The sequence below is a fragment of the Ascidia mentula genome, chromosome 1 (assembly GCF_947561715.1).
Source record: "Ascidia mentula chromosome 1, kaAscMent1.1, whole genome shotgun sequence".
In the NCBI taxonomy this organism is placed as follows: Eukaryota; Metazoa; Chordata; class Ascidiacea; order Phlebobranchia; family Ascidiidae; genus Ascidia; species Ascidia mentula.
Window position 1 is genome coordinate 18,049,473 of NC_138566.1, and position 22,795 is coordinate 18,072,267.

At 44.6% G+C, this 22,795-nt stretch overlaps 1 protein-coding gene across 1 annotated transcript; it reads left to right on the forward strand.

Moving 5' to 3' along the window:
- The first annotated feature begins 9,394 nt into the window (after positions 1-9,394).
- On the forward strand, positions 9,395-17,348 carry LOC145896457 (uncharacterized). Its single transcript, XM_082985103.1, has 2 exons — positions 9,395-10,549; positions 16,008-17,348. Exons 1-2 carry the CDS (start codon positions 9,478-9,480, stop codon positions 16,793-16,795), a joined length of 1,860 nt encoding a protein of 619 aa, XP_082841229.1. The 5' UTR covers positions 9,395-9,477; the 3' UTR covers positions 16,796-17,348.
- The last annotated feature ends 5,447 nt before the right edge of the window (positions 17,349-22,795 follow it).

Consider the following 22,795-nt stretch of genomic DNA (forward strand, 5'->3'; position numbering starts at 1 on the left):
TTCTCGGATTTGCCGCCGACAAGGATGCGCAAACAAACTGTGAGGAGCAAGAGAGAGAGGGTTATTGTTCACCGTGCCTTTCTGTGGATGCCAAGCGACGTTTTGTTCCATATATTTGTCGCAACACATTACGCGTGTGTACAAAATGTTTCTCGCAACGCTGAAGTGAATTCGAGTGAGTGGCTCTCACGGGACGTGAGGTTTGGCGACTACCTTGCTTTACCGGCACGTTTGCGGGCGTTTGTCCCGTTTGAAGACTCGCTAATAAACTGGGCATTGATATTGCCGCTTTAATACCAAAAAATAAATTAATGATAACATGAATTTATGCGCGGTTATTTAGTTTCACTTACTTTAGAATGTATTTACTTGTCGTGCTTGTGTGGGTCTAGTGATGTCGGAGGTGGACCGGGATGACTTTTGACGCGTCATTTGCGGTCATTTACGATGAAGGTTTACCTTATTACGGAATGAAATACATCTCTATCTCTCAAAATTCTGACATTTTCTTCAAAAAGGTTTATTTTTTATTTACCAGCACATTATCGTAATTCCCTCTTTCAAATACGTTCTGTATTTAATTTTTGACGCAACATTGTCAGGGGAGGAGGTAACGTGTGACCTTGTGTCAGTGTCTCGATATTTTGATGAAAATGTCTTTCACTTGTATAACTCCTGAATGTATAATTTGTCCACACCAAACCGAAGCACATGAGTGACTGAAAAACCACTCTCGTCGCAGCAAGCTGCTGTAACGTAACGGCGATACTTTCGATTCTATTGTCGGAGAAATCTTTCGCGTACTGATGCATTTCATCGGTGCAGCTGGTGACTGACGACGATCTTGTCAGGTTGGAACAAATACTGTGCAATGTTTCCAGCTGATTATCATTCGCTCTTTTAAATGAAATATGTACAAATATTGTTCAAAATATTGCTTCATTAAAAACACACATAATACATAACAAATACCTCCTCTTCCTGCGGTTGTTCTTGCCGTTGTATGGATTTTTTTATTTTCCACGAAAATAGCCAATGCTAAAATAAACAATTCAATTGTAATGAGCGCAAGTATATGTAAGGACACAGAAAAAAGCTTGCAGACTTTAAAGAAAACTTCCATTGGAATCTGCCAAATCACACAAAAGGACGAGATAGAAAAATAAATTGAAGATAGTAAATTTTGAAAGTTGTTCAGTGCTTACTTTTTGTTTTATCGAACCGGAATTTCTCCACTTGTACATGGGCTGAGCGCATTTACCAATGTTTCTTGTATACATAGCTGGCGCCATCTGGTGGAAGGAATTTTTTTCTTAGATAAATTGCCATTCGCGGAAATGACAAACCAAACGAGATCCTATTTTTGATCATATTTATTGTTTTATGTTAACAAGGGAACGTATGTTATTTTTCACACCTCCACGTGCTCGTCATACTGTGGACTTGGAGCTTCAGTTAAACTCCTACGTCCACCAACAATTTGTATTAATTTTGCGAAAACCTGTAGCGCCATCTGGCGTGAAGCTTTTGCGTAACAAAAAATAAAACAATCCTAGGATGTTTGCCAGTTCTGTAGTAGGTTTCATTTTCCCGAATTGAACAATAGACTTAGTAACACATGTTGTACGTTTGGCGATATGTTTTGACACAAATTGCAAGAAAATTTTGTTTATGTGGAAAAAGTTGGTTTTACCAGACCTAGAAAATTTGATTTGTGATTGTAAAACCTGCGAAAATGTAGCGTGAATACAATTGGACGCAGTTCACAAAACGATCGAAAATAAAACATGCAATTATTATGAATCAGAATTATTAATGCAAATGAAAAAAACATGAAGAAACAAGAAAATAAATAAGCAAAATATATTCAAGTAAACTTATGATAAATCTTTGCAGCACTTCAAGTCACAAACGCTATATTTGTATGTGTGGATCGACAAGCAGGCAAACACACCCAACCCATACAAAAAACAACTTCTGTCATCAATAAATATCTGACATCGGTTTCCCGGAATAACAGAACAATTTGCGGTTTAACGTTGGACACTAATTGTCACAGGTGCGGTTCGTCAGGTTTCGCCATAAATGGGTCATTCCGCGTTGAGCAAATGACTTCTACTTGTCGCGTGACCGCTCGGTCTATAATTACAAATCTTGGCAGCGCTACAAAACGGTGTGACGACGCATTGTTTTTCAGTAGTTTTGTTTGTCCCTTCACACGCAAACACGTTGTAAGCTAGAGAGGGTGGCGAAATGTCGAGTGTTGTTCACCTTTGCAAAAACGTGGAAGGAAACCTTAAATTCCTCCCTCCGGTAACAACAACTCTTTATATGGAACTTTCAAGCGGTTTGTATTACGCAATGTTCTTTTTTGTTAGAAAACGTACACTCTCGAAGTGATCACTGTATACGGACTGAATTCTGTGCCCATATTAAGTCTTGTCATAGCATCTGGGGACAGCCTTGTCAGCTAACTATCCAAACATATATAATTCTACTTTGTGGTGACTTTACAGTCGCCGAGAAATTCGTTTGTTAAGTAGCAAATTTCCGAACCGACAATTTGAACTACAGTGAAACATGGGAAGCCCATAGATGCTTATAAGTATATATTTTACTTGGGAACATATCTCACGGCTTTTACAATGATTGTAGATCTAATCGAAATGTTCGCAGATGAATTTCAGAGGTTTTTTGATCCATATTGTTTGTCTTAAGCATTTTACTTATTTCCGCAAGGGGGCGCTCCCCACCTGATTACCCATATGCACGAACGCCCTCGTTTCCCACTGAAGCCATCAACCAGGAAGTTCTCGTATTCGCACAATTTTAAAAATATCGACACCTTTTGTGGGTTTATCAAAAGAAAAATAATTTATCTGCATGATAAATTTCTGGAGAGCATGCACTTGATTGATGGTTGCAGTTCTTTGACTTATTCTCGGGCGGACTAAATGAAGAAACAAATAATGCCGCGGCACTTCGATTTTCCAGAAAGTTAATTCTCGGGCGATGACAGAAGTTTTATTTCATCATAACATCGCGATTGTACGTGGATAAATTCGATCTTACCCGGAACGAGAGTGGAACGATGACTTCAATTGTGGGCTGGGGCGATCGAATGCCTCAGCAGATTACGCGCGGGATCTCTTGTGTCAGACACAGCTCGCGGTCGCAATGACGGCCCGACAACGTTCAATTTTGCAGCGACGCTGCCTTGTTCGCCGGAGCCGACATAAACAGACATAAAGCCCGCTAAACGGCGTGCGTATCAAAGGCGGCAATTAACCTCGCGGCACAGAAGGTGATTATAAACTGTTGCCCAAGCCCGAATCCCGTACATTAGCATTGGAGTAAATCCTCCAGTTTCCTCGCTGCGCTGTCAGTGGATGCGGGCGTGGAAAGAAGACACCAAAGCAGATATTTTGATTTTGGTTCAATAGCAATTCGTGCACACTGCCGCAGACGTGCCCACACAACGCGTTCTGTGTATTGGAGCCCGCGAATGCGCACGAACGAGCTTTGCGCCCGGCCTGGAGAAATATAAATACGGCTTCGTAAGGCTGACGTTCTCGCGATGACATGCGGGATGCCTCACTTGCCAAAGGACCATGTAAAACAAGCTTCAAGGTTTTTTTTAAAATGCACAGCGGTTTGATTGTACAAATTCCCCAAGGTCATCATATGAACCGAACACAGAGCTTCATATACAATGAACTAACTTAGTTCAAGCCTCTATAATACTAAAACCAGTCAAGGAAATTCGAAAATAAGCAAATCTATTCCAATTCACCTATAAAAGTAATTAGTTTCACTCTCGCCATACAACTTTCATGTTATAAGGTTTTTCATCCTTGTCAAGGACGACATGTCAATCACATAATCTTCATAAGGATCATGATTTACATTTTGCATTAGTCACTCTCCAATGATCACACACGTGTTTTCATACTCACAAATTGTAAAATGACAACCTTATGGATGATTTGCATTGTGGCAAAACTTTACGTTGGCCTCGCCAGAAATGAAATCACCGCCAATATGACGCGAATGCCGTCTCGAAAGACTTCTCCACACGGTGGCGCTGCATGGCACAGATAGGGGTGTAGGGACGAGACCCATTGGGAGTGCGCAGTGTCAACACACGTCGTGCAACCTTTTGTCGCGTTAAAATCATTCGCGCCCCTGTGTCTGGAATAGATGCCTCTTCCCACGGGAATATCGACGCCGCTGTTTTTCCAGGATTGTCCCCAAACTGTGAAACTTTGACGAGGTTTGAGATTAGAACATGAGTGAAACAAGACGTGAATGAGATCCACTAAGTTGTAATATATATATATATATGACATGCATACAACACTTTTGCGAAATGCTACATTATGTGATAACAAAATACAATCTTTTCGCTTCGAGAAGTGACAGAATTTTATAGAGCAGGTTTTCGTTTGCAATTAAGTGCCAGAGGTCGAAAACAATTTGGTGACGGTTTTCACCTTTCCAAAACAAATATTTCGCACGTATTTTGGCCCCTTAAAAATAATAGTCGGATACTGTCGTTTTGAAAGTGTGGATTGTTATTTGATAAACTGTTCGGCCTGATATGTATTTTCTTGGTTTTCAAACCTTGGTCATATTTTCTAATATGGTGTGGTTTTCAAAGCCCTCATATACTGGCGTCAGTGGAAAGTGCTGCCAAAACTGCCAAACACCGTCTTTCCAAAGAATTGGCATGAAAACGCCATTTTCGGTATAGCATGCATGGGGCCTCTACGTAATCGATTGGAGGACTCTTAATCGGAAGCCACGCCTCCAAGCAAAGCATCAGAACAAGGCGGTCGTGCGCTTGTGTTCCGTCGTGGCGTCCAGCAAATCGAAATTACACGCGCCTTGAAGTGCAGTGACGCAGCGTGCCCGTTTAATTGTTGATATCACCGCTTCTCGGCATCAGAGCTGATTGCGACGGCTATTTGTGTTAGTCGAAATTAATTGAGGTCTAGAAAATGCGCGCGGCAGCAATTACACCTCGGTCCGGCTCCGTGCGGTATTTCTTAAATTACAGCCGTATTTCGGCGAACGCCACAGCTATAACGCGTCATCATTGTAGCCCGATGCTGCATCCGTGAGAAGATTAGCGATGACGTATTCGTCTTGCCTTGCACAGGTTGTTACTGCGCAGTTCTGTGAGATAAGTTACGGTCTAGAAGTAAGGTTTAAAGTAGCTTACAATATAAAAGTACTGTTTTTGAAATTTTAGCCACCAACGTTCGCGATTGGGAGTCTGGATAATAAGGGTGGTATTGAAATACGTTTATCGATTCCTTCTGCATATTTTCAAACTCCTTCGTGGTACGAATATATTTACAGTTGGAAGAATGTCGGTTATCGTTATCCTATCAACATCATAACGCCTCATAATACTACCCAGGCTCCGGTTCCCATGGAGTTCCGGGACGCGAAGCGGGCCATCTCGAACCATCCGTCACTGGGCCAACGCGACAAGGCGATTGACAGTCGCTTATGAACGCTGACGAGCGGTCTGCCTTAATCTCGCGACACATCCTAACCCGCGCGCACTGTAAATGGAGAGGGGTAGAACGAATAGCTTGATGCGATTACGGGCGTCGTATTTTCACCCCGAGATGTGGAGACGGCCTTCCGTGCCCTTTTTCCCCGCTTTCCAGAGGCTAAAAATACGATCGACAGGTCAGAATAAGCGTCGCGGCGGCGCGCTGAGGGGACCCTGGCAGAATGGGCGCTGTGACAACAAGAGAACAACGACGATCGCTCCCCGACGACAAAGTGATCTTATGCCGGTGCTTAAACAAATAAACCAAGGTCGAAACGGCAGTGACGCATCTCAACGTTAAATCCCTTGTCGTTCGCACGCGGAAGCCTTTGTACACGATGCGATTGTCCCCTCGCTTTGTTATGTCAATGTTCTCAGCTTGTGAAGTACACATGTTGCCAAACAAGAAGTGAGGAAGGGTTTCTTGTATTTTCATGTGTGTAGAAAATGCGCGGAATTAAATTACGAGCAAAATTGTTGATTTTTACACTTGGTCGGCAATATTGTGCATAGTTTTGCATAACAACAGTATGCATGTCGAAATATTAACAAAACAATTTACGAAACTACTCCATATCGGCCGCAAATAAATTTATCGCCACAGTGGACCCCCTGCAGCTATATCGTTAACGCAAGAAATACAACGAAAGCCAAAAGGCGAAAACCCCTTTTACACATCACGTAACCCGAGTTATTTACGAAGTCACGACGCGGATCACTTGATCGTTCGGGCACAAACAAATCACATTCGTTTCCGCTGGGGTCGTCCGACTAGCTTGGGGTAGCGCGATATACGACCCCCGGTTCCCCAGCGGGCCCCAGGACCCACAAGCGCGCCGCACGGATAGGTCCTTTGTCAGGTAGCACAATAAAGCGGGATATGGCGCGCCCGGGGAACTGGCGCTGTCACACGCCGCCAAGACAATGCTCCGGCACTCGAGGAACCACTCAAAACCCTTGTACGTTTACACAAGTTGTAATTTCACACCCCTGACCTCGCTCCTACTCCTGGGTTTGGCGAGATAACGAAGGCCTCTGGGACAGAACCCACTGTCGTGCTTATCTACGCCGTCATCCACGATTGCGATGTAAATACAGATAGGTGCTTTTCAATTTCAATGTTCCGTTACAAACGGTTGAACATTTTCAGCGATAAGTTAGTGTATGGTTGAAACTGCTCATTGATATAGTTAAAATAAAAAAATTGGATTTATGCACTGTGTAATGATTTTATTGCAATATACTCGAACAATTGTTTTTGAAATGTTTGCGATCACGTTAACCTGCCAATAACATAATTACGGTAATATAACCCAGAAATTTAAAATGAATGTCCACAGGCAAACACGTGGCAAAATGAATACCAACAAAAGTATAGTAAAATAACGTAAGGTTCGAGGGACCAACACTGAACGCGACTGAGCAAGTCCATTGGACGATGATTTGCCACCGATCGACCGAAACGCGCGTCACATTACTGCACCGAAAAATAACGGTTACCTAATAATAATAATAAGAAAAGTTGGACACGGTTGTACCTGCTGTAATAAAAAGGTGCATCATCACACCTCGACTCGTTATGAGAAAAAGCAAATCATAAGGAAGGACTGGCGTTGACAAACGATCTCTCGGTAACGATCGGTGCTGGTCGACCGACTAACGTACGCACACTGGTGGCGGATTAGTCCAACAGCGCACGTCAATCTTATCTTAAGTGTTGCCTTTGAACTCGGCCTATGGCCAATCAGAATTAGATCGCTCTGAATCTGTTTATTGTCCGCGCTCGTCTTTTGTTGTATTTGTCTTTAGGCTTGCGGCTCATCGACGATCACCTGTCGTTTGGGAGGTGGTTGGGTTTAAGGTTGGGCATGTTCGGTGGGTTAGGGCCCAACTTCCGACTCTACTATGAGTGACTAAAACGATTTAGTGCTTTGATGACTAAGTATCTGCACTTGCGCGGTTATTTTTTTGGTGTTTGTTCGACTCAATAGTTTCCCTGATGGTTCTTCGCCATATTTTTTGTACGTGCTTGCCCTTTTCTTTGCGTGTGCACTAATATAGAAAAGTTTCTTATATATTTGATTTTGTCACAGGAACGATTTAACATTCCTCATATGTTCTCAACTTTAAAATAATTTCAAGCAAAACAGCTAAACAATTCGTTGTATACCACAGTGGTGCTGGCTGAAAATATAGGACTTCATTGTCCTCCATGTCTACATAACTCGCAAACATTTCAGTTCAACTGCTTTTATCATCTTTATTGTATTTTGTTGGCGGAATAAAATACTAACTAACTTACTAACAACATTTTTGATGATGGCAGAAACCCCGTGACATATTGACAGCCAAACAATTTGATATAAAAAATCAAAGATCACGTGCCGAGGCTGGTGACGTCGTAAAGAAATTTGTGGTTTGTTTTACGAATGTTGGGCAAGAGTTGTGTAATTCACCCCCGATTAACATTCCCTGCAATCAGTTCGCCGAGTTAAGCCTAATTGATTGTAATTGACACGCGAATTTGGAATCATGTCCATATATATCCACACAAACGGCGCAATCCAATGCCAGGGAACGAAGCAAAGCTAAAAATGTGAGCAAATTTAAATCAGAACTTCTTGTACTCTTGTAGGGTTATTTGTATGATTACGTTGTCCATGTCGTTTATTCAAAAACTAACATCGTTTGACGCAATAAGAGTTGTTGTTGGGTGTAATATTTTAAATAGGTCGAATTAAATTCTGGAGTAAAACCATCGTCAATGTTATTCAGGATACAGCTTGTTTTTTGCTTTTAATTTCGTACCTGTTTTTCATACACGCCTTGTGGCTCGATTGATTTCTTACAAACAACAAACAACGTTTCTTTTCGTGTGTTGTTCGCAATTTAATCACAGCAGACGGGACGAAATCACGCGATGAGAAAAACAACATTATTTTGTGCGGGGGATGAGTCTCGGTGACGCCGCTGTGATTGGAAGGCGGCGAAGAAGGCGAAACGGTCGCCCCTCTCTCGCGTTCATTCTCGGCAAAACGCGATTCGCGCCGTCCATGTAGTCATTCTATATCGAGTATATCGCGGTGCACACAATGTGAAGGTGTTCAAGCAAGTTTGGATGCTCAAGTCGTAACAAGCTTAGATTTGAGGTTTAGTTGTTCCGGTACAGTGACTTGTTCAGGTGGCGTAAAAAAATTTTAAGGCGTTTGGAGGACATTTTGACGGATAGGGTTTCATCTTCCATTCCGTTGCTTCGAGAACCAGGGCGTTTAGGCGTGAAAGCTGGCTTTAAGACAACACGCTCGGGCGCCCTTGCCGGGGTTGACCCCACTGTTGTTGCGCCCCCTTGAAGGCTAAGTGAGGCTAAGGGCGTTCGGATGTTTGGTTGTAGTTCGCGTGACGGCCTGGCAAACCCTAATTGTGGAAGGTTTATCGGGCAAGGCATAGATAGGACATGATTAGGGATCTGTCGCATGGTGAGACCGCTGGTCCCGGGCACGTCATCGCCGTTGGAAAAGTTTCAAAGTGGCATTGGGAGAACGCAATTAGTCACAAAGATCGAACACGCCGTTACACAAACCAGATTCGGAGGGCCGCGCGGTAGCGACTCGTCGTTCCATTTCGGCGCAAATTATCTTACTCTGATGTCCCTTGTCAGATAGATTGAAACTCTTGTCGGAATATTAGTTTTTTGTACTTTGACATCGGGTTATCTACGAGAAAGGATATTCGGAGCAGATGAGTTAACAATATAGCGCTTTCGATTCTTACTTCCAGTGTCCCTTCAAAACTAACCTTTTGACACGTATTTTACAAAATTAGAAAATTACAAATCTGAAACTTGTGCTAGGTTAAAACAAATATTTGGAAAACTTGGTAACGGCGTTTTGCTTCGCCTTGTGTTCTGACCCATGATGATACCTAGCCCAGTGGGATCGACCCCGTTCTCAGTGAAAGACATTCTTAACCTGGAAAGACAGCGAGGCCAACATTCTCCGGACTCCCTTTACGCAAACTCCTACAACTCCGCAATGCCAATCAACTGCAACCCGAAAAGCATCGCAGAGGTTGGACAGAATATCAACGGCATTGGAGGTATCCAGTATCGAAGACCAGGCGGCATGGGGTCCCCAGTCCGGGCGGATTTACCGAACGCCGACGGCACGGGAATGGAGCCAAAGAATATGGCGGTTACGGCTGCTCACGATATGTACAGCGAAAGCGACAAAGCTCCCCGTAGAGACTGCGCCGGTTACCCGTCGTCGGCTGAGGCTGCCGCTTCAACGTTGGTTCATTTTTCGCAGAACATCCAGGGACAGCAGCAAGTGCCTTCCGCACAGCAATACGACGTCAACCGCTACCCGATCGAGTATTACAACCCAATGTCGCATCACTACGAAGGTAGTTTTGGCGTCGCCCAATCATATGGTGGCCCCCACACCGACATGGTAACCCGAGATGATCAATACCATTGTTATCCGAAAACAGAGGGTGCTGGAGAGGCCCTGAAGACTGAATCCAACGCGTCGCCGATGTCCGCCTCCGCAAGCGAGCCATTCTACCAACACGGTGCACCCTCCGCCTACGAGGTTTCCACATCCTCCGTAAGCTCGCAAAATCCTCCGTTTCCCTTTTCCGCGGATTCCTACCCGCTGCCAAGGGAACATCGATCCTCCGGTGGCGGAAGTCCGACTGCGCATCCCTACGATGACATGAGCAGGAAGCTCTCCAATTTCAGCGATCGCAACTCGGAGTCCGACCTCACCAGCGCCTCGCTCTACAACTCCTCGACGCACGGAGGAAGTTCGACGGCTCTCAACCCTTTCCATTCCTCCTCATCACCCGCCCATTCTCCAGGAGCGCCCGACTCGCATCCAAGGACCAACAGCGACTCACTCTTGGAACCGAACTCGGACGACTCGCGCCACAGGAACTACTCGGGCGGCGAAATCCGCTCTGAGGACGCCGTGCAACCGATTACAGGTGTGTGATTTGCAACATCAATTTTTGCGTTATTTGCAGTTCTTTTTAAGAAGGATGAGTGTTACCTACGATAAAATATACTTCACGTGGTAATTGTTTCGCCGGTTGAGCGCAGTATTAAACATCATTTACAACTCTGTTCACCAGCAGCGCATAGCACATACGGAAAAAACAATTGACTACAATAAAATCCCGAACAAATAACGTGAAACAATGGAAAAGAGAATGGAAAACCAGATTTTGCCTGTGATCGAATTTCGTCAGTATTTAGTTATCCAATCGATTGAAACCCGATATCCCATAATATTTGCTGTAAAACGTCAAGAACCACTTCATCCGTGACGTACATCTCACGCAAAGCTTTTACGGCGCCGCATTTCGATTTGTTGGCTTGTTGCGAGTTTTAATTCGGTATTAGAGCGACTACAAACAAACAAACATTTTTAAAAGCCAAGAGATCGCATCGGTTTCCATTCATTTGAGTGGCGCCAACTGCGCTTTTCACAGACTCATTGAAACGAATACGCGCGCGACAAGCGGTCGACCAGAGACAGTTTTGGAAACAAGAAAACTACTGAAGCAATCGCGGGTACCCCCCTAATGCGCAACAACAACAATTATTGTGTACGGAAGCGAAGGGTCTTGTCATTGTGCGCTTCTCGCGTGCGACACGTTGGCAAATAAGCGAACAAGGGGTTAATTGCGCGACACAAGTGCCAAGACAAATAGACACACTCGCGCCCGCTAAAATACCCATACAGGTAAGCGGCGCGACGCCGGCGTGGCTGCTAGCAAATGCCGCTCGTTGGTCCGCACAATGCCCGCAACGGTGCCGAGACGCCATTTTGCATTCGCGCGCCGCGCCCTTTGCACACAAGCAGACAAATTGGTGCGGATCGCGTTGGAAAACAATTGGCTCATAATCGGATTTGCCCCACTATCTACACTTGCAATCTTCGACTGGGCGCCTCTGCCCGTTTAGTGCCGCAACGGGAGCGACGAAAGCGGCGGGACTGGGCCCACTGACACTGATACTGTCGTGGGAAAGGGTTGGGGCCACCGGAAGGCAAAGATTTTGTCTGTTATCGCCCCGACTTTCACACCAAGTTCATTGCTTGAGCACGCATCCATTGTGGTATTATATGTTCAGTTAATTGCGCCAAGTGAAATCTTACGCCGACAGCAGACGAAATCACGTCGCGAAAAATAAAACTCCTGCCGCAAGACTGTGTTTAGTCTTTCGCGAGTCGGCGAGTTTGGCGCCGTCGAAGCTCGCACGTCGCACAATATATCATTACGCTCTGGCAACATAGAGAAACTGCCCATTACAGCACAAAAGAAAGCCTGATATTTTTTGTAGGCGACAAGCGCTAATTAACAGTCGCGCATGGACTGCCCTGGGTTAAGCCGGAGCAAAAGCAAGTAAAAGGCGGTTAGGTTGGCCGCGAGACGTAAACGATTGGCCGGGAATCGCTATGTTTCGTCCAAAATGAGTCGCTTTTACACGATTAACGCGCTCTGACTACTGGAAAGTACCACAAATTAACACTCAGTTCGCTACAATTGTGCGCACTGATGTATTACGTAAACCCATGATTGGTATAGAACGATTGCTAGTTAGTCAATAAAAATGTAGATTTGGCAAATGGTGTGAACGGTGGGATACACCCAATGTGTGCACTGCCAATTTGCTGCGTCATTTCAGGTATCCGTGCATTTAAAAATTACACAAATTCGACCAATCAGACACAATTGTCTTTCGCTGCAACACTACAATTTGCTTTGTATATGTGAATGTTTACGCGCGTCATTAATTTTCGCATAAACTCCGTAATCAAAGTCATGTGTCATAACACGCGAAGGATAAACGTAATTGTGCGATCTTCCATTTAAATCGTTCGAAAAGGCTTTGACAAACAAAGAACGAAAATTGTTCCTCGGTGGCGTTGTCGTGGTTGTTTTTCCGAATTTCTGTAAAATCAGCTCAATAACTTTCATGTATCAGATGCTACAAGTTTGAGCAAAGAAAGTTTATTTTCCACACAATTATAAATGGATAAATATGAAGATGCTATTTGATACAAAACATCGCACTAGAATTTTTGTCAAATAATTACATGTGCCGTTTCGCAGAATTGGCAGCATAACGTCATAGAGTCGCGTAAATTCGTTAATTGCTCGCCCTTTCCTTTGAACATCGTATTACAGAATTCCAGCACTTCGTCGGTCAGTAGCAAGAAGTCGGTTGCGCCCAGCATGCTTTGGTGCGACCTAAATCGACTTCAATCAAGTGAAACCAATTAGTGACATGCGAACATTTTGTCCTTGAGCGAAGTGCACCTTTCCTTTGCCGCTTAACGTTTAAGCGCAATGTCGTGCTTGCTATCTTCGTCCACGTTTGATATGTTATCCAAACTCATGCCTTGAACACTTCAGTTGGGACTTGATTGACGTCGCATTACCTGGCACACCAAATAGACGATTTTGTTTAACGCATCCCCTATCACGTTTATACCGGAAGAAATTTGCACAAACAACGTAAATTTTGCTGAATCCAACCAATGGAATGACGAATAAATAGATGATTTCTAATACTTATTGATTATACCGACGTCACATGGGCTTCACGAAAGGGTGAATGTATGTGGAAATTCTTTATACCTATATAGCCCCGGAATTGAATATAAAAAAAAAGAATGCAAACCATTTGCCCCAAACTGACCCACACGCAGCCACAAAAGCGACAGGTCAGCTTAGCCAGTGTGGACGGGTTAATCAAATCAGCCCGGCCCTAAATATTTGCTCGCTACCGTGTTCACAGAGCGCGAAGAATTAGCGGATTGTGGTGCGCAACGCACCAGATCTCGCCTCCACTTCGTCTTATCCTCGCGGGTGACGATCGGGGGGTTCGTGGGTCCCACACCGTAGTTTGTTTGTCCATCCCATGTCGTTCTCACGGAAGTTTGTCGGACGTGAGGCATATTTACACAAGGCAGTGTTCGGTTGTCTTCAAACGAATCTCTCCGTCCCGTCTTATGGGCCTGCAACGTATCGGATTTTCGCCTGTTTTTGTTTGGTTTTCGTCTGAAAAAAATGTGTCTGCTCAATGCTTTGTTCACCGATTTTCTTGCAAAATGTTATTACTGTTGTAGGCGATTTTCCAGGTCTTTTATTTATGTTTTGGCGGGGATGGTTTTATTCGTTAACACACCACTATCGACTTCATTTTGGCAAAACGTGATGATTTTTGCAAACTCGACTTTACAAACAACTAGTTTTTGCTTTCTCACATACTATATGTTTGTATTGTTTCCCATATATTTCCAACTCACGTAGAGGAATCACGTAGTAATACGAGTGACAGGAATCGGCGTTCTCTTTACGGTTGTTGTTGTTGTTCGAAACTCCTCCCAGATAATATCGCGCCTATCCATCACCGTAAATAGCGGAAATAAGACATTCGCAATGCAATTAAAATATTGTGTGGCGCCGTCGCTGCTCACACCCAACCGAAATTGGGTAAGCATCGATGCAATTTTCTGATGCTTCATTAACGCGACCTGGTCCAGGCACGCGCCTGGCATTTCGCTCTGTATACGTTTTTGCTTGCACCGTAATCAACTCCGACAAATTGCGAGTTAGGCCGAGTGCTTGCCATTGACTCTCGTCGTGACAAAGGATGTCAAGCTTGTGTCTACTGCACTTAATGGCCACTCTCTGACATGTAAAAGTCAAACAGCACTCGAACGTCCCGTGATACTGATTTTGCTGATTGAACGTAACCGTGCTTTTTGATTTGTTGCACGCAATTTTAATAAGGCAAAAATTGTTTCTGCTGGTGTTATTTTTAGTACGAATGCGTAAGCTGAAGACACGTGGATTGCAATTCAAGAAGATTCAAAAACAAAATCGTGACGTTCTGTGTAAAGTATTCGCACACGGCGGTTGCAGATCCTTTGACGTAACGAGCGAGATTTCAACCGAATTCCTTGCTTTCGTTTTTGGCTTATTTAGTCAACCGACGTCTCGCGGCGTGCATGTCATTCGCGCAGGGTGTAATTTTCCTCGTCAGGCGGGAATTTACGCGCGATCAGCCGGCTTCAAGGTTGCGCCACATTGTACAGATCGAACACAAAGCTGGGACTATTTGAGGGCGTTTAATTGCGCGCGATTGCTACCTTGGAAACGCAATTAACATGTACATCAGCCACGGAGCTGTCTGATGCGAACGCTTGCCAGAGCGCCTTTTGTTTATGATTGTTAATAAAGTTGGGTCGTGACGTCTGGTTCAAAGAGCTGCTGTGTTTTATGCACAATTGCACCAAAATGGCGTAGTTTCTGTACAAATAAATAGTAAAGTAACTTGTCGTAACTGATGCGTTAGGTGTTTTCAGTTTTCAATGAATCCCAAGCGAAATTCCAAAATCTTTCCAGTAAGGCACTCAAATTTGTAGGGCATGCAATTCGAGGTGCTTCAAAATGTGTTCATACGCTTGACCGGCACTCTAAAACGAACGACTTTTTTCGCGAAATTTTGTGAGTTTAAAACAAACGAATTAATTCATTTTTATGTCCTGTAAATAATTATCGCCGATATGTAACATACATGTTCATTCCGGAATAATGGGGATAAGTTAACAAAGACACATACCAACCATGCAAGCTCCGAAGCGAAGCCGACAAGACTATTTAAAAAATACAAATATTTAAGATTTACAATCACGGCGCCTGGTTGCCATGGGGGCGAGTCAACGGTCGATAGAACGAGGCCGCGTGAGAAGGATGTCCTGTTTACCACCGGCCTTGCACTGTTTGTATCAACGAACTGCAAGTCGTGGCGAATCATGCACACGGCGACTCTGGGATCAGTCCGAGTTATTTGTATACGATCGTACAATGACAGATCCGCGTCTGTGGGTTTTCGCCGCGTTTAGAAAAGCGAGGGGCGCGCTACGACGGCGACAAGCAAATAACAACAAATAATAGAGGCGCAACCGAGCGTTTTCGCTTATCTCTTCGGGCCGTATGATCGATGCGGCGCTGCTGCTGCATTCGCACCGGCCCCATCGGTCCCCGTGGCGCCGAAAGGATCGCTTTACAACGTCCAATATGTCCCGGGAAAAAGGAAAACAGATTCTGCGGCGATGAATCAGCTTCGACGTCGCTGAACTCGCGAAACAGTTTTTGGTGCTTGGATGTGGGAGACTTTGGGTTTCTTTGTACAACGGAGTCGAGCCTGTCGACCGCGAAGGATTAGAACATCGTGAATCGAGCTTGTTGCGGGCTGCGCGTCGCTCTGACATGTGTTACTGTGCGGCGAGAAAGCCTTTGAAGCTCCCGCAACGCGCATATTAAACAGGCTATCTTTAATCCCTGTCAAAATGCTAAATACCTATTATACGGCCTCAACCCTGTCTGGAAATTAAGAATTGTTCATGCAACCGCTTTTCTTTCACAGACTCGGAAAAATCGGACAACTTTTCGGAGAGCAATTGTAGCGGCAGTCCCGAAGAGAGCGAGAAGAAGAAGGGAGAAGAAGATGGGATGAAAGCACGACATCGCACCCGTCGCAAACCGCGCGTACTCTTCTCCCAGGCCCAAGTTTTCGAGCTTGAGCGGCGGTTCAAACAGCAACGTTACCTGTCGGCGCCCGAACGCGAGCACCTTGCGCAGATTCTCAAACTCACTTCCACGCAAGTGAAGATCTGGTTCCAGAACAGGAGGTACAAGTGCAAAAGGATGCGTCAGGACAAGACCCTTGAACTTGCCAGCATCGGTCCCCCAAGGCGCGTCGCAGTCCCTGTGTTGGTCCGCGACGGCAAACCGTGTTTGGGTGGCCCTGGTGCCGGGATACAGAACTCACACGCCCCCTACTCGGCCCCATACAACGTTACTGTCACCCCGTATCACAATTACCCGAACTCGTACAGTTCGTGCGGGTACAACAGCTACACGCACCCTGCGTCCAATGCATATGCACCCACAGCCGCAGCAGCAGCCGCTGTAGCTGGGGCTGCTGCTGCAGCCTATGGAACAGCAGCGTCGGCGGGATATAACAGTTTTCCCGGGCACGGTATGTCGGGGGGGCAAGGTGGCCCAATGAGTGCGTACCCTGGGGCCACACTCCATCCCCAGCACACTAACCCCGTCGCAGTTGGGTCGTCACCCTTTGGTGCTTCCACAATGTCTCCTGGGCAGGTGGGGCAACCCACTGACTACATGTACAAGCTCGGTTTGTGCACTTGAAATGTCTATCTCGTGTTCTAATGCTTGTTCGCGTGATCTGAAGAACGTTACAGTGGTAGTTAAAAGGCACACAAACGCTCGTTACGCAGGCGTCGTGCAATACATATGTTCCAGATGCTGACAGTTAAACTCAACGCCACCCTAATTCGGGAAAAATTTTACAACAGATTTTGTGCCAACGTGCGTGTCTTTTGATAAAGAAATTTAGGTTTATTACACTTAGAGATAACAAATGACTGCCATGGTTTTCTTACACTGTTTGTGTCGTGCATGCCGTTTTACAACGCCTTTTTTCCGCCGCTTGCTTTATTACAACTTGATCGTACTATACCGCCGTCGCCGGAGCGCCCATCAGGGCTAATTTAATACAAAATTCGTGTTTAAAACAGTAAACCCTACCTCCATGCAAGCACTAAGAAAGCTGCTCCACTTTTGAATCGCGCCAATCTGATCAGTTGTTCTCGAACGTTAAGTCCTACCTTTCCCAGTTTAATAACTTTGAACTTTTTCTTATTCATCCGCCTTATGTTTTTGTTTTGCACTAACACACTAAACCCTCCCCGTTCGATGGACATCGTTGTTTCATGCCTTGGTCTGTGCAATTTTGCCAACTGTATAGCCCTTTTCGCTGCTGGTCATCGTCTTGTGCAGAGGTTTTAATAAATCGTATTTTCAAAGACACGTTGAATCTGTCTGTGTGTTGTATCATCAGGATGTTGGTTCGAAAGTTTCCTTGTTGATTGTAAGCTGAGATACAATTGTGGGGTTTTATTCGAAACCGTGTTTGGTTCTTGCCTACATTTGTATCAAATATCTGAACTGTACCGGGCAGTGTGAGGTCGAAAAGCGAAAAGTCCCTGAACAATTCGTCAAAATCGTCGACAAACGATGGGTTGAAGGCCAAGATTACGCAATTGGATTTCACGACAATAAATCGTCCATTCGCACCACCAACCTTCGTTTTGCGGACGGGCCCATTTCACGAAGTCTTGTCTGCCTCTGTAATTAATTGTCTCGCGATGCGATCGGCGAAACCACCCACTGTTCTCGCGCGTCCGCGCGTTGACAAAGGATTCGGTTTGGTTTATCTCGCTCCAGCCCAGTCCGCTTGACGCCATCCCGTCCGGGTCCGTTTTATCGCGGTCCCTCTCTGGTGTTGAGTCTTTCCCGCGCCGAGCACGCCTCTAAACGACGCGATAAACAATGTGCATGCCAGTGCCTTGTACCTATCTGTGTCAAGCACCAACCCCCTTGCGACCGATGCCGCATCGTTTGTACAGCAAAGGGGATTTAAATTTATACAAGTGCAAATCCAAACAACTGCCCTTTTTAGCCGGCACTTGGCTCAAATGTGTGCTGATGTTTTATTGGATCTTATTCATCTACACTGTATTATTTACGTTTCAATCAAACACGCGCTGTAGGGTAAATTTCCAATTGTGTCTCTCATGCAACCTTTTAAGTTAAACAGTTTTGGATATTACACAAGACTGTGTGTTAATTCGCAGCTTACTTTGCATTCTAATTATGGAAGTTTTGTGCAAACGCAAAAATTTGTACAAACGCATCGAATTCCATTAAACTTCGACAACGCTAAAACCAGCAGAAACCAAATCTCATAAAGTAAGGCCTGGTTTACGATTCCACTATAGGCCAAACGTCATCGGGTGATACGAAACTCGACTGTTTTCGCTCGGCTGGTTTGAAATTACGTCGCGTCGCACTAAAGCTCTTTAACGTGGAAGGTTAGGGTGGTTCCTGGTTCAAGTGCCACGAAAATCGTCCGTCTAAGGTCGGGTGTCAAACCCTTCAGCCTTGTAGGCAGCGTTTTATACCAACAACCAACAAATCAACGCAACCCGACTAACCGCCGAGATTGAATACCTCCAAGATGCGAGGTGGTACAGAATTGTTTACGAGGTATGTTAGGGCTTCTACCCTCCTGGCGCACGGAGGCGAAAACGTTTTACATATCATACGGTTGTGGTCGGAAAAAGATAAAGTGGTGTAAAGTTCCCACTGACGAAACGTCTGTTTTTAACTGTATTTACTTGATAGTTTGTTTCAGAGCCTTACTTTATATGTCAGGTATTCTTCTACTCCTTATAAAATGAAACTCTGTTCAAATAATCAAACTAATCACACATGAATCTATGTTCGATGTCGTCCATATTTCTAAGACTTGTCTTTATTTTAAAAATACAAGCTTCAGAAAATGCTGTTGTTTTTTTTTTACTGGTCGTCCTTGTAATCATTTCAAAAGCTGTTTTAGCCCCAGTTTCCTTATTTTATCATTCAGCTCCAACACTGGTCAATGCAATCCGTGTTTTGTCTACATAATGATTAGTTTGACATACTCACATCACCCTCTAAAAATGGTCATCATTTATTGATTTTGTCAACATTTCTATATTTTTTAGGTCCATTAAAGGTAAATCATTTTTCTTTTAAAGTCGTTCATTTTTCAGCGATAATCCAGGCATCAAAAACTAAGGAAAATGCAACCAACATCAATCTTCGCATATATTGCCGATATTTGTCAGGAAGAACAAATTGCGGAGGTTTACTTTGTTTCCCCCCAAAGAATTGTGGGTCTCGTATTTTAACCGACATTCATTATTAACCCCAGTCGAGAAGCTGCAAAAACCACGCAGAGGTGTTGCGTTACAGCGCCAGGCAGACTGGAAAGGCCGGGTAGCCAGGAAACGGGCGAGTGGACAGGAATTATTCGGCCCCCGGAATGCGATCTTTCGCCCAACAAAAGCCTTAAGATAACGTTTGCTTGTCGCCACGCTTCTGCTGGCCTCTAGCCGTGAGAAAAACCTCTTCCGCACGCCGGCCAGTCGCCGTTGTGTAACTTGACTTTACGCGTGAGGGCTTGTGTTGCCGACGATCGGGTCCTGCCCCTACCTGACACGCTAAGATGTCGTAACGTCCTTCCGCAGCTATAGTTAGTCAATTAAAGTATCTTTTTTAGTTTTTCAAATTAACCAATTAAAGTATTCTCTTTTGCAGAGCTCCTGATTTTCAATTCATTTTTTCTAAACCTGAACTCTCTTCTAACCAAAAATCGAACTCAACAGTAGAATGGTGATCATTATGAAAATATGATTTGTGGAAACCAGATAATCCATCACACCCTGGTGCATGGTGAAATATGACAAAACACATGGGCACTCCACTGTGCAAGAGTCTCGCCTATTTCCACGAACCAAACCGCAGTCTCGTGCCGATGGGCGTACCTTGTATGAGCAAATACAATAAACATCATGCTCTAGAATCACGAACAAGCAATCATAAAGGGATTAGGCGTGAAAGACTGCAGAAACAATTTTAATTGCTCGGAAAGAAATCCATGATTTTATGTACGGAGGGACAGTGGATTAATTCGCACAAATTTAACATATACGGGTAAGACAAAAGAATTTTCAACCGACCAATACTGTTTTGAATATCAAGGAAAGTCCCGGCCTCTGAATGCTTCCGGGAGCATATCACCGGCCCTTTGTTGTTGTCTCATGAGTGACGTCGGCGTCGAAGGCTGCCGTATCAATTACCTGGTCCGCGGAGCTCTAGATTCAATGGAAAAAATGCCAAACGTGTAATTGGCTCTAATTAATAGCACGGGGAGGATTCTCTTCGGCGCCAGACCTTCTTCGGCAGCGGCCGCCTTGCTGTGTAATTATTGATCGCGCCCACTTGCGGAACGTCCTACGCGTAGTCGCGTTTCCCCGCGAGCCTGGCCACCCTCTTCGGCAAGTGAGGGCCCGCGGACGGCCCCGATGCGGGCGCAGTTTTTAATTGTCCGTAATTGCGTCTCTGTTTGTGCTTCGGAATGCCTGATTTCAAAGCCACGAAAAGTGAGAAAGTACCATCTTACCAAGATTTTCTGGGGAGTGAGTCCAAGTTCGTGGCCGCATAAATGACCATCAAACGTTTATGAGTCAAATTATTAAGTTCTTGCAGGGCTGTTCAACCATGTGGCAAGTGAACAATTATCGAAAAGGAATGAAAAACATATTTTGAAGTCGACGCCTTGCGTTATTTTCAAATTTGTAAGAAAATGCCCAGATCCAATTGACCGATTTTATGATTAATTTGACGTGGCTTCCAACACAGAATGCAAGTGAACTGAGACCGTGTAACTCGGGGATTAATTGGAAGCAAAAACGTTTCCTGTTTGCACCAACGGTAAAACCCGCATAATCTTCGCAGTAAACTATCGCTTGCATTGACTTTTAACCCCTTAAGCCCGTGACCCTTTCGCAAACGGACAAATTTTTACTTCCCGTCTCACTGCGTGTTTTAAACAAGACGCCCGTAATCGCTTCAGGTCACGTGCTTGACGCAAACGACCACGTGACCTCAGAGGTCAGGACCCTGTCGCAGCGAGTGATGATTGATAGCCGAGAGATAGACTGGCCCACTGGCATATCTTGCGTAATCCAGCGGAATTGAAAACGCATTTGCGACCAATGCTGGCCACCAGACAATGTGAGTTGCTGTGTGAATGCGTGTGGACGTTGATGGACGCGACAGTGGGTGGTCGGTATCTTGAATAGCGCACGATGTGCTAAGATTGCGGCCTGCGGTGACACCGTGCCTTGTCGGCCACGTTAAAATGCATTTAGTGCGGTCGATTAATGCCAAACCGTCGCAGACGGAGTCGATTTCAAACGAAGATCTGATGGTGCTCCGGTGGAATGTCCTTCGAGCATCAGTCTTAAACCTTTTTCGCCGAGGGGGAACTCTGCAGCACCGACGGCCGAGCAAAAACAACAGCGCGGGGGCTAATAACTGGGTAATATATCGACTTGTTTGCGTAGGAGCGCTAATGGGGCTTACGCGATTCCCCGCGACGACAATCAAGCGACCTTGTTTTTACTGCAGTCTGCCAACAAGCTCCACTCGCGGTCGACCCTTCTGTCGTTTTGCGCTGTAATTTGCTACCGCGGTTACACAACACCCACTCAGTGGAATTTATTTCTGACTAAACGCAACACAACTGTTTGTGATTCGCGCGCCAACAGAAACGATCAACGTTGGTGGCGGGAATTAGGTTGGGTTCATAGGTAATGGCGGATCACAAGAGTTCAGTTGATTGAGATTCTGATAAACACAACATTGGGTTTTGAGAAATGACTTCAAATATTGAAAAAATGAGATCTAAATATAAACTGCACAGGGCGAAATATATGCTCTAAACAACTGTCAGGCTGATCCTATTGTCAGAAGCTATAGTGCTTTATGTGCATATAGGTTTTTGATAACGTTTGTTGCACGAATAAAAAAACACAAACAACTTTATTAAGAACTTAAATTTTTTTTTTTGCTGATGTTTTTCGTTATACAGGTATTTTGTTTTTGGATTCAATAATGGCAGACACAAACGTTATTGTTTCATGTTGTCTATTTGCCAAACCAACGTAACTCCCACGAAAAATTCTTACAACTGAGAAACAACAGCACAAAATGCAAAAATATTTATCAATATCTCGAAAAACCTTCTTTAAACTTTTAAAGTGTGTTGGAAGGGGTACCTTCTGATAACAGCTTAACTGATTTAAAATCGTATCACAAACGCGTTTACAATCAAGCTTTGCAGAAATCCATCATCATCTATTTGCTTGTAATACTTCGTGTTTACAAATAACCTGTAGTTTATGGAAAGAACTAATCCGATTGTGCAAACCCATTACAAAGTGCTACACCCTTCCACTTGAACGTAAACCGATTTCACACAAGCGAAACCCATCGTCAATCAACAGAACGGATAACGCGATCGCAGCATCAACAGGAAGACCCTAAGTGGGTACGCCAATATGTTTAGCGAAGGCTCATCACACCTCAAGTGGTAACACTTAGAAAAGTAAACCACCGAAGGAGCACTGCCCAACACAGCGTTCTGCATGTTTAAAAGACATGTAAAGCGCGGGCCATTGCCGATTCGTTAAAGACGATGTCGCTTTTTGTAGTGTCTCAAGTAGCATGCAGGGGCTG

Excerpts from the sequence above, each read along its gene's own strand:
- LOC145896457 (XM_082985103.1), top strand. The coding sequence starts at position 9,478 with ATGATGATACCTAGCCCAGTGGGATCGACCCCGTTCTCAGTGAAAGAC. Across the intron at positions 10,550-16,007 it reads CGCCGTGCAACCGATTACAG|ACTCGGAAAAATCGGACAAC; the intron begins GTGTGTGATTTG and ends TTTCTTTCACAG.